The following is a 13,003-nucleotide window of genomic DNA, read 5'->3' as shown; positions in this document are numbered from 1 at the left end:
GCTTAAAGCGTTGTTAAAATAGCTATTGGTGTGGTCACACGGTGGTGGTCACGTCGAGCATGAATTTATCCTGGCTACCTTTAAAGCGTCCCACCCCCGCCGCTTGAGTTGGTTCACTCCGGATCGAGCTGAGAGACCTCGGCGCTAATTTTTTTTTTTTTTATGTGTTTTTGCCTCTTAATGTTCTTTAGGGAGCGAAGTTCGTGATTTAAAGTCAAGCCGAAGAGCCAATTACACCCATAATCCTGTGTATTTTTTTACTTTTATCCGTCACTTTGGGCGACTTGCCATCCGGAAACGTTCCTCCAGTTAGGGAGTTCGGTTGGAAACCAGTGGTACCAGTCCGGGACGGTTCAAAGTGCGCGATGCCAGTGAACGGAGGGGGCCTGCTCTCTCTAAGCAGATATCCGACCCGCACTTTAACCGTAAGTTGTCTGTTTTTAAAACAAGCGTGGGTTATAAAGCTCCACGGGGAGTATAGCTGATCTTGGAGCTGTTTGTATGGCTTTTTTTTTTTTTTAGGGGTGGAAACCTGGAATATTCGGAGGTTTTTCCCATGAATCCCAGCTGAAGCTTGTTGCATCCTGCCGCACCTGCTGATAGAACGGCGCCGAAGTTAGCGTCAGTTTAGGAGCTTCAGTAAAGGGCTATTTTACCATTTCTAACAAACATTTAATCCGCTCTAGTCCATAATCTACCCCCCAACCCCCAGGTTTAACCTCTTTCGGTTCTGTTTTACACCTTGACCCCTTCTAGGGTGGTTAAAATGGCAAAGAAATTCAATAACATTTCTAATTTTCCCGTTTCCACTAATATAACACATTTTTAACCGTTCATAAATTGTGCTTTAGAGACTCTGTCATCGCTGTAGAGTAATCCAGTTGTATCCTGGTTGCATTTTTCAAGCAAAAACTCATTTTAAGTAGTTAAAATAGCAAGAAAAAAACAATACAATAGCTGCTTTCTATTTCTACAAATTCTTTAATCAATGTAGCATTAGCATGGGCCAGAAATGATATCATTGCTGCATAATCTACAATTATACCAGTTTGTTGCAATATAATGGTATTTACACAGAACTGTTAACAATAGAAATCCATAGCCAGATCTAATTGCTTTAATTTAAAACTGCTTAGCAGCTGCAGGTTGTAAATGTGGTCACCTTAGCAGGAGTTATGGGTGGGGCTGCTTTTTGTTTCCACACCATCTTGTTTTTGTGCGACTAGATTCATTTCAAAGCAGAGCTATTGGTCTTTTCTGCTACCATGAGGAAAAACCTAAAAAGTCAAATTTTAGCAGTACTGAAACTCACCATCTCAAAGATCTCGGGATACCTGGATAGACCTAGATGGCAGCAGCTGGCCCATGCCTGATGTAAAATAATCCAATTCTGGTCAGTTTTATTTCCACACTGTTGTGTTTTCCAACCAGGAAGTTATCCTTTGGGTTTAAAAGGGCAGGCAAGCCATTACAATCACTTTTCTGCTTTCACTTCTAAGTTTAACTGATTTTAAATAACCTGAAATCAGTGTAGATTAATTCAGTCCAGGTTACACCTGATGAAGTTTTGCTGTTCTTTAATGAGCTCCATCTAAAATGCAAAAATGGCACAAAAATGCTTTTTTTTTCCACCAGATTTTACAAATATCATAAATAACATTTTAGTGGCTCCATAGCATTTGTAGAATAATCCAGTCAAAAAATAATTGTATAAGAAATGTAGTTTCAGCCAGCAGGACATGATCTACAGGGGTTAAAATGGCAAGAAAAACATTAAAATTGCTCTTTTGTCTCCCTTTTATAAAAAAGAAATGTTGAAAACTGTTTTACATAATCTATAATCTGTGTAAATGATTTCAGTCTGGGGCCAGAACTGTGATTAAGGTGGTTAGACTGGCCAAAAAGAAACCAAATGACAAACTGATAAAACATCCAGTCAATCCTGAACTGTATCGTAAAGAATCTGTCTATTAATGTCGAGTTATTCAGGTAAAAAGTTAAAACTTTTAATATGTCCGTGAAAAATGGTTGATTCTGGTTCCAGTTTAAAAGCAGTGAAATACTGCCAATCGGACACCAACTTCAGTGAGATTAAAAGTTATGAAATCTCATTTTAGACAATTCTCATTAGTTTGTTTAATGGGTTCCTTGTATCCAATGGTTTATTCTGTTTCATTTCAGCTTCTTTTTCTTGTTTGTTTTGGGGCCAAGACATTTTTTTTTCTCCTTTAGTTTTTCCTATACATTATTTCTCATCTGCAATGTTTTAGTAACAATGGACTGCCTTTTTGTTTTAACTTTATGCGCCTTTAATTTATCTTTTTGACTCATTTGTTTTCATTTGAAATCACAAGCAGTAATGTAGGCCTGTTTCCAGTAGAGGGCACCATGTCACAACTTTTCTCTCTGCATCCAGTTAGAGCTTCTAGGTTTCAGGAAAAATGTTGTCTTGTTGTGTTTAAAGAAGCAACCAAATTATAACAGGTGAGGGTCCGCAGCAAACTCTGTTTTATGTTTTTAACGGAGGTTGCAGAATGATCTAATCTAAGGTCTGACCCAGAGTTTTGTCACAATAGCTGCTTCTGTTTGCATGCTCCAAACGTCTGTTTGCAGTTTGAACAACACAGAAATGTGTGGTTTCTTAGTATAAAACATTTCTTTATTTGGAGTTTATTGCCAGCAACACTTCAGACCAGATTGTGTTGCTCTGCTGCTTCTGTTAATCTTGCACACTGTTGTGGACTTTAGGTCATAGTGTCTAATATAGTGTCTAATGTTGCTTTAGATGGAATCTCTGCTGCTCACAAAGTTAGACTTTTAGTTTCACAATGTGCTGAAACTCTGGGTCAGGTCTGGACTACTGTGATAAATGCACTCTGTGGTTTGATATTGGTCGTTCTGGAGCCTCCTGTTCCCAGCTGCAGACGCAGAATAGTGGGTTGAATTTGAGGTGCAGCTCGGCTCTAAAATAAGAGTCGACACGATACAAATTATTATAGTATTATTATATATATTATTATAATATTATTATTTTAGTTACGTTTGACTTTCCAGATAACAGCTCTACCATCTGAACCTAAATTAGAAGTCTTCCGTCTTTTTGTGGAATTTGTTTTTTCATTCAAAATTCAAGTGAAAGTGCCTTGGATTAATGACCTGAGTGGCTAAGGGTTTCTGAGCCTATATCTACTAGTTTCATTCACACACACTTGTCTTTCTTTCCTTTAACTGGGCCTTAAATTCACTCCAATTCTTCCTGGTTTTCTGCCCTTTTTCCTACCCTTATCTCAGATTTTCTGAATCTTATTACATATTTAGTCATTTGCTGATGGACTCTGATAAACAAAAGTTTAAAATAAATGATCTGCTTATCTGAGATGGGGGCACAGAGGTGATGGGATATTGAGGGAAACTGTTCCTCTCCACAGCAAGACTCTCCAGCTCATATTGGAAGATCTCCAGCTGTTCCCAGGTCAGAAAGGATTTATACTCCCTCCAGCAAGTTTGGACCTGAACCAGGATCTCCTGGCAATGGGGTGTGTTGAGAAAACCTCCAAAGGGATGTGTCTAGGAGCCATCCTGATCAGATGGTTGAACCACCCCAGCTGACTCCTTTGGATCTGGAGGAGCAGCGACTCTACTCTGAGCTCTCTACTAGATAACGGAGATCCCAATCTTATCTCGACAGAGGAAACTCATTTTAGATACTGGTGTATTGTATATACTGGATAGGATGCTTATTTATGCAAATCCTTTCTTTATTGGGACCTGGTTCTGAAAACAACTGAAGGGAAAATGTAGGATATTTTTGTCTGGAAAGCTATGGATTTCTGATATGGAAAATGTTCAGAAATCCTACGTAAATGGCATTAAAACGTAAGATTATTATGTTGTAAAACGGGGTTTTTTAGGCCCTCTTTCCCCGCTCTGCACCACCGGGTCCATTTCTCTCCAGTTCCGAGACCCAACCAGTAAAACCAGCAAAGTATTTACCTTGTGAAATAATGAGAAATGGTTATGTATAAAATCAAGATTTAATGCCAAAATGATCAGTGTACAGAGTATACAACTGAACAGATACAGAGTGACATTCACCTTCGGTACCGGGCCCCCCTCAACCCATCTTAGAGTTGAACCGAGAGGAGCAAAGAATGGAGCGTGAGTCCTGCTTTTATCTAAGCCTGTTCTTAACCCTCTTAAAGGGTTTCATCCTCCTGGATCAGTTTATCCTTGACTATGTGTTGCGTCTTATGTGAAATCAACATTTATGTTGTGTAAGCTGTAGCAGTGAGCGATGCGGCACATGTATTTAATTAGGGCAGCAAAGAGATGATTAGAAAAGGCCACAGAATCATACATCCATAATAATTATATTGCTTTATAGGGCAAACATGATTATTTTCAGTGTTTCCATTTCTGCTCTGATCAAGCTTGGACACTAATAGTCGTATTCATTTCCATATTTAAAATGTAAAAATGTTTAATATGTAGAAATCAAGAGAGCTGAGTGCAGTAGCTTGGAAATTTAACAAACCGGTACTCTACAAACGGATTTAAAAGTGCTCCATGGTGCGAGCCCAGTATGTCTGTAAGTGGGGAATGTCCTCTTTAGATATAAAACTGTTATTCAAAAAATTAACCTTGTGGCAGCATTCAGGAAGCTGTTGTAATTTTTGTTCTGGTTCTGACCAGCATTGTTACTGCACTCACCTTCCAGTTACGCAGCTGTCACCAGAATACTTTCTATTAGGCAGCCATGCAGTGTTTGTGTAAGTCTCACTTTCCTCCACATAAGCAGTGGAGGAAATTGCACTACTGTAATTATTCTGTACATCATGCCACTCAAAGTCTGCTGGTCCGTTTGCAGAAGGAAACAGTCGTAACTGAGGCTGATTATCAAGAGGAGAAACATTTTTAAAGAGAGCAGTTAGTGATTGATTTCATAAAATGATCTGTGTTATATCAGCAGAGGTTTTCTACAGACGATATAAAAAAACGCTCTAAAAGAAAACATTTTCTCATCAACTTTATGCTAATGTTTGCCTTGTGGTCTGGCTGTTGACTCCCTGCTAAAGCCAGCCGCCTAGCCCGTTACATGATCTGTGTCGTGTCCTCTTCCCAAAGCTTTTAATTGTTGTTTTTCCTGAATCTAACATTCTTGATGTTTCATAAATCCTTGGAGAAAAATCATATCAAACAGAGGGACATTTTTTGGTCAGTGAGGAGGTGTTCATCCTCCCTACCTGTGCTCACCTCCCCGGAGCTCATCAAGCGTCAATCTTTGTTGCAAAAAGTTCACTTTGCCCTTTGTTGTGCCTGAAAATTACTAGCATGTTTTATACTTTCAAGACATTTCTGATTAAAATATGATGTCTGGACTTTAAGGTCTACTTTTGTGTAATATAATAGTTTTTAAATAACGTTTTACAAACGGCTGATTTTAATATCTTATTTTCCCATCTTAATCTGGTTTTCATAGCTTCTTTGTTGAAACTCTCAGGCTCTACTATCGAGCAGAATGGATCTTAAAGTGAAAATCAGAGTAAGCTTTGCAGCCGGAAGTTAAAAGGCTGGTTAAATATTGAATGAGGCTTTTTAGGCATTTTCAAGGAAAATAGTCAAGATGATATTTAGGACTCTAAACAAAACATTAAAAATATCAGCACATTTACTTTTTAGATATGTCAAATTAATAATTAAATCCTTATAGATGGATGCATTTTCTGCAGAGCTCCTCCTGTTTTCCTGCTTTAGCAGAAGGATTTATCCACATCTTAATGTAGCGTCTAAAAATAAACCCAGAGAAGGCTGATGTCTCTTTAATGCTGCTTCCTGAGTATTTTTTTCCTTGCTGTAAATCATTTGTTTTCTAAGTCACATCCTGTGAGTATGATCTGGTATTTTAGTCTGCTTCCTCATTAGTGGAAATGTTTGTGCTGTGTTATGTAACGGCCCTGCGGTCCGGAGGCTCCGACTGCTCCGGCTGCTCCAGCAGGCCCGCCTCAGAGCTGTTGTCACAGTCGGAGCGTGGAGAGCAAAGATGCATTCAGAGTGGAAAAGCCTTTACTTCATCCAAAAAGCCTCTGAGAGAGGCTGCTATTTTTTAAAATAATGTGTCTCTCCTATAGTTCTCCGAATGTTTCCCTCAGTCTCACCCTGATTGGAGAACAGATGGATGTTTGAATGTGCAGAGCGGTCGGAGCTGCAGAGTTGATCCATTTTTACATGCAGACAGTCCTGTGGGCTCCCTGCAGTCTGTTGTCTGCTCCTAACCTCCCGTGGTGGTCTGAAGATCAGAAAATCAGGGTTAGAATGAATGAGCTTCTGTCTTAAATCATGCCAGGGACGTGGCTTTCTCAAACCCAGATCAGCTCGTCTAAAATTATTTAGTAAAGTCAAACTCTGAGCTGTGCAGATTTCTGTGCCTGATCTAAAAGTTTGAGCCATTTGTTTTTTTTTGTTTTTTTTTTGGGATGCGTTTGTGTGTTTAATCAAAGCCTGCCTGCACAGAAGTTGGTGGCTGTGTGTTTACACTTTCTGCAGACGGTGGGATTTGTACTGAATGTAGGCCAGCAGAATCCCTCTTACGTCAAAGGCAGTTAGGCGGGCAGATGCAGGGAGGGAGCTGCTGCTGCTGCTGCTGGTGGTGGTTTGTGCAGATGTGGTCATGGAGGAGGCTGTGGCACACATCGGTCTGACGGTGAGCGGGGACACACGCGGATAAGCAGCAGCCAACAGCCGCCGACGATGAAGACCGTCCTCAGCCTGCACAGGAAATGGGCACACGCGGTCAAGACCATCCGCATCCTGCAGGGACTTGTGAGTGCCGTTCGGCTGCTGTGGCGCTGATTCAAGGCGGTTTGGGTCCGAGCCACGCAGCTGGACCCAACTGATGCTGTTATGGAGTCCTAGTGCTTGATTTGCTTGAGCAAAAAGAGAAAAATAAGGCGGATTATTTTTGATCTGAATTACATTTCATGTTTTTTAACAAGTGCCGGTTGGTCAGGTCCAAAATTAAGGTTTAATGTGTGGCTTTTGAATTTTTATGCAAGTTGAAGAATTTCTATGAAAGTTTTAACGTGATTTAAGGTGAATTTACTGTTTTGTTTCCAGCATTAAACATTAATTTAGGCTCTAAATTCATTCTGTAACCTGGTCAAGTCTGATCTGAGTTTGCAGGGGTTTTTAAAGCAGTTTTTTTTAGCTCTTTGTCTGATTCACCGATCAGACTTTTCCCAGCCAGGAACGATTTCTAGGATTTCCAAGTCAGTTACTTAAAAGCTGAAATACTGATGACAGAAATGTCAAACTGATTGTACTGTTGGGTGTCACTTTATTAAAAATGAAGTGAAAACCCTGAAGACAAGGTTGGTACCAGTCGGTTCTTGTTCTGTTCTCACACAGGTGCTGTTTTGATCCATCAGGTGTTCGGACTTATGTAGGAGTCCTGGTTTTAGTAAGAAGGTCTCAGTGGCACAATAAGGAATTTTTGTGCATTTTTCTTTAATTTTTTTCTTGCTTTTCACTTGTTTACTTTTTGTTTAGTTAACAAATAATTTAGTTTTAAATGTTTTTTATTTAATAAAGAAATGTGATGTCATTTCCTTTTGAGAACTTATTAGTAGAGGATTATTTCTTCAACCGTCATCATTAAGGTGACACAGAACAGGAGTGAAGCTACGACATGCAATAACCCTGATGGAGACCAGGCCTGCTTTCAGTACACTGGTATTGTTTTTTCATACCTTTTCAGGCCTAAACAGCCAAAGCTAATGGAGTTCTGTGTAGAAACGCTGTTAGCAGCATCGTTCAGATCGTTAGATCTGAACCCAACTAAAAATGAAGAACGTACATTTTTCTATATATGTATCAAAGCACCTTTCACCCACTTTTATATGATTCTTCTAATTGAAAACAGTGCATCAAAGTATTGGTTTACAGAGTTTTTATGTTGACGGGGCGGGGTAAATCCTCTATTCCGATCTCTGGCCGATCGATCGGTGCATAGCTAGCTGAAGTTAGCCAAACCTCCCTGTCATTGGTCCTCTTCTGGTATCCCCTGGTTGTGTAACAGCTGCAGCTAATGAACTGGCTTTGTTTGTTACATCACTGAATGCATTATTAATCTGTTCTCTGAAATAAAGACCACCCATTGTAATCTTTTCCTCGCCTTTTGTTTTTCCACAGAACCCGGTCATGGAGGAGACGGTGTGGGAGCAGTACACCGTGACCCTGCAGAGAGTGAGTCCGAGATGCACCCACGCTTCATTTTATATTATTTACAACAAAAACAAGGAACGCTGCTGTTCTGATTGCTTCACTTGAAGTGCATCTGAATTATTTGTGAAACTCTTTTAGAGCGAAAAAGCAAAGTGAACAAAGAAAAGCTGGAAATCCTGAACAAATGGGTTGTTCAGCTCCGTGTGTTTTGGTGTACCATTCATGTTTAAGTTCACTTTATACTTGTAAATGCAGAGTTGAAGCAAAGCTCCATACCTAAAGGTTGAATGTTGGATTTTGGTGCCAGTAGCCTTCGGTCGTGTTTTACTCTGTAAACATGTACACAACTGTGGTTAGCAGCACACCAGCTGGGCTCCGGCAATCACGCTGATGAGCTCATTGTCTCGTGCAGCGGCTCACCGAAGCCAGAAAGGCAGATTTAATGCAGGAACAAGGTCTTCCTCTGCAGGCATGTGACCTCTGCATGTTGCCCCCCGCCCCCCTCCTGCAGCCAGCTGTCGCTCCCCTGCCATGACCATCTACTCTTTTACTCTCTCCTGCCATTCATTAACTGATGCTGCGGGTCGCTAATGCCTCTTCCCCCTCAGAACATCCCGCAGTGGGTTTTAACTCGGCCTGCGTGATGATATTTGTTAGTCACCAGGTGGTTTGACGGCCAGCTTCGTTCTCGCTGCATGTTGAAACAAAAGATATGAGGACATTAAATGCACGCCCCTTTACTCGCATGCGAACTGTATTCTTCTAAGATGAATACAAGTGATTAGAATTGAAGCCTTGATTAATTTCAGTAATTAAAACCAATAAATTGAGCTGTTTTATAGATTAAACACAGAGTGATATATGTCGATCACTTTTTCTGTTAATTTTGATGATTATACTAATAAAAACCCTACAATACATCTATGTCTGCATAGTATTTATGTAGAGATGTGGTCAGGGATCCTTTTGCATGAATTACTGCATCAATGCAGCATGGCATGGAGGCAATCACCCTGTGGTTCTGCTGAGATGTTCAGGAAGTCCAGGTTGCTTTTATAGCAGTCTTTGGGTCATCTGCTTTGTTGGTTCTGGTCTCTCACATCTTCCTCTTGACAGAACCCCATACAGCCTGTGTGGGGTTCTGGTCATTCCTGTTTGAAGGCTAATAAAGCACAGTAACACCATGGTCACTGGTCCAGCTTTTGGTACCTTTCGGCAGTGTGGGCTGGAACCAAGTCCTACTGGAAAATGAAATCTGCATCTCTATAAAGCTTGTCAGCTACACCAGCAGATGACATGGCTCCTCAAATCATCACTGACTGCAGACACTTCACACTGGACCTCAAGCAACGTGGACTCTGAGCCTTTTCACTCCTTCAGATTCTGGACCTTGGTTTTCAAATGAAATGTTTACTTTTGTCTGTAAGGAGGACCTTGAACTGCTGAGCAACAGTCCAGACCTCTTTCTTCTCAGCCCAGTTGAGATGTTTATGATGATGTTTCTGGTTAGGCTTAACCCAGGGAATGTGATAATTATGGCCCATGTTCTGGAGTCGTCTGAGTGGTGCGTCTCAAAGCTGCACTTCACGTCTTGTGAATCTCCCACAAACTCTTGAAATAGCTTGATGATCATCGAACGGCTGCACTTGTCTCTGTTGCTTGTGCCCCTTTTTCTAACAGTTTTTCCTTTCACTCAACCTTCCATTGATACGCATGGATACAGCTTTTCAGTGACTTTTTGTGGCTTACCCCTGGACATCAGCAGTCATCATTGTGTAGGCCTTATCATGCTTTCTGTTGGTCTCATGGTAATTTAGTTCTGTGAGAACCTGAAGTTTAGGTTTTTATCAGCTGCCGTAATCATCAAACAGCACCAATTGGTGCTTAAATTAAATCACTGGTAAGTCTATATGAAAGGAGGGTTGGTCATGTGACCTGATGGTGTTGCAGTGAAGGATTGTGGGTGTTTACCTGTAGCAGAGAAGCAATGTCGGCGGCATCGAAAGGGTAGAGAAATATAATATCGGTAAATATCAGTTATCGGCCATAATGCAGTATTGAAGCCTGCTATTATTATCGGCCCAAATCTTTATACTGGTTCGTTCCCAGTCATTTCGGTCTGATTTAATCAAATATTATCAGTCTAAAATCTGGAGCGCTACCTGGAATCTGGCTAAAGTTTCTGCTTCAGGAAGCTTAAATTGGCTACACCATTAAAGGCAAAATCTTTATTCTCAGATTTACTTTTAACCCTACAGGTCTAAAGTGGATTATTATGTTGCTCCTATCCACACAGATGAATCCCTCTAACAACCATAACTTCTATGTAGACGATTCTCCGAAGGTTGGAGGAAGAACGTTCAGGTTTTTTCTTTTTAGCTTATAAAGAATTTAAACAGTTTTATTTAACAGCCTTATCATAGGACAGGATTGGGGAGAGCGTCTCCAGGCGGGTCAGACCCGGTTTACTTTCTCGGGACCCGCTCCAAGTTCTGTTGGGTTTCTGTAGGATTGATAGCAGTGGCTCACACAGCTTCTGTCTGCCCAGGGAGTTTACTCTGAGGCTGAAAGGCTGTCGGATGTTTGGATGTTCCTCTCCTGAAGTTCTGAACCGTAAGCGGGCTTTATGGTCCGATTAGGCTTGTCTTCTGCTCACTTGGACTCTCAATCATTAGATGCACCTTTCTTCTTCATCACTCCATTTACTACCTCTTCACTCGGCTTTCAAAAGCACACTGAAGACAGAGTTTGTTCCACATTTTCGTTAGATAACCTTGATTCCAGTATTTCTTCAGAGGAGAGTTTATAATGTGCAGATATTAATGAATTAATATCCCTGTCAGGAATCAGCGTATTCATTCAATGATTCTCAGGCAACGTTCTCAGCTAAGGGGGAACATTAACCCCAGCAGAAAAATACATGAAGATAACTTTTAACTGGCATTCAGATGCATTGAAATTAATGCTGCACAAAATATTAGGAATATATTGTCATCGCTAAGGAATGTTTGGGTGTAAAAACTGTTGGCTAATATATTCCAACTGGTATGGACTTGCATTGTACATGGCAGTTATCCAGTTGGACAGAGTCTCAGGGCAGCAGATGATCACACTGGACAGTACGGACCTTTCCCAGAATGCTGAAGGTCACAGAGTGATGGAAGCACAGATGAGATGAGAAAGAGAGAAAATAGGCACACATCGTGCCTCATAACAAGATTTTCTAATGTTGTGCTGCCTGAGTTTAAATGTGACTGTTGGAAACATTTTATCAGAACTTTATCATTCATTTGGGTCGTCTCAGGAGCAAAGTCTATGGATCAGGTCAAATGGCTGAACTCCCTCATTAACATGTCGTTCAGCTCTGCAGAGGTCTGGTAACGAGCCGCTCGTTGGTTCAGGTGTGTTGGTCACCCCTGGCTTAAATAATGGAGCCCCCTGCAGGTCTCCAGTTCACACTGCAGGCCAGTGCAGCCAAAATCCAACTATTTCATGGCAGTCAGAACCGTACAAACCTGCAGAAAAACCTGGATTGTGGCGCTTCCATATGTGGTACTAAATCGGATACGCATCGATAGTTTTCAAGGTGTCTGCAGTCAGAACGGCCTTTTTTTTTTTAAAGATATTTTTTCGGCACTAATGGCCTTTATTTTTTGGCAGTAGGTAGACAGGAAAGAGAGAGCGTGACATTCGGTAAATGTCGCCGGGTCCGGGACTCGAACCCGGGACAGCTGGCTCGAGGACTGTAGCCTCCGTACATAGTCGCGTGCTTAACCCCTACACCATCAGCGCCGCGCCCCTCAGAACGGCCATTTTGCATTTCATTCCTATTTATGTTATATTATTTCAAGACATTATGTATTCATATATATATATATATTATATTATATATATTGTTATTTATTTGTATTCAAATTAGCTAATAAAATAAATTCTGACTGATTAAAAGACAAAAGGGGAAAAGCAGAAATGTTGCAGAACAAGATGGAAATAAAAGTTTTAGAAAAACATTGAAAAATGTAAAATAAAAAATATTTTAAAAAAAAGAATAATTTGGAAATAACGTTTTGCCACAAATGTACAGCTTTTTACTCATGTTAAAAATATTAGTATAATTTTTTTGTTATTTTGTAATTTAAATTAATTTATGTAAATATTGCAACTGAATAAATTGCTGAGCCTTTTATTTCTGTCTATAATCAAATCTTTTCCTGTAAAAAGCTCCAGAACTGAACCGTTTGGTGCATTTAATAGATATTTTCATCGCTGTTGTTGTTATGAAAGAATCTGCGCTCCAACTCTCACCCTCCCTCTGCTCAAACGGCCATCTGCTAGAGACGGAGGGAAGAGGTGAACTGATTTTTTACACGGCACAGATTTGAAGGGAGGGGATACAGAGACGAGGTCATCAAATCTCTAACTTAATCTCATCTGGACAAGACCTGGAGCAATACCAGGTCGAAAAGAAAGGAGCAGAAATGGTTCTGTTTGTGGAAAACAACAAAACGTTTGGTTTATTACCACGAGGTTCAGACCTTCTCTGTTTAAATCTGGATGGAGATCCTCCATGGAGAGAAGAAACGTGCAGATTTCTCACGTTTGAATGTTTCCTGTTTCATTTCTTTTTGCTTTCAGGATTCAAAAATGGGTTTCGGCATCGCAGTTTCTGGAGGAAGGGACAACCCAAACGAGGAGACGGGCGAGACGTCCATCGTGGTGTCGGACGTCCTGCAGGGAGGGCCCGCCGAGGGACTCTTGTTGTGTGTATTTTTAGTGTGTTTTG

At 40.6% G+C, this 13,003-nt stretch overlaps 1 protein-coding gene across 7 annotated transcripts in view; it reads left to right on the top strand.

The window, feature by feature from the left end:
* Positions 1-13,003, top strand: part of tjp2a (tight junction protein 2a (zona occludens 2)) — a 50,047-nt gene that overhangs the window by 16,938 nt on the left and 20,106 nt on the right. For 5 of the 7 annotated variants that reach the window (XM_047372133.1, XM_047372134.1, XM_047372128.1 and 2 more), the window contains exons 3-4: positions 8,188-8,241; positions 12,856-12,980. In XM_047372133.1, coding sequence (XP_047228089.1) covers positions 8,188-8,241; positions 12,856-12,980 — 179 coding nt within the window. Of the gene's footprint in view, positions 1-157; positions 426-6,629; positions 6,820-8,187; positions 8,242-12,855; positions 12,981-13,003 lie in introns of those variants that run through there. The other 2 variants (XM_047372132.1, XM_047372130.1) reach the window with 2 other exon arrangements.

This window comes from Girardinichthys multiradiatus, chromosome 8, assembly GCF_021462225.1.
Source record: "Girardinichthys multiradiatus isolate DD_20200921_A chromosome 8, DD_fGirMul_XY1, whole genome shotgun sequence".
In the NCBI taxonomy this organism is placed as follows: Eukaryota; Metazoa; Chordata; class Actinopteri; order Cyprinodontiformes; family Goodeidae; genus Girardinichthys; species Girardinichthys multiradiatus.
The sequence above is the reverse complement of the archived record's forward strand: the minus strand, read 5'-3'. Positions and strand labels throughout refer to the sequence as shown.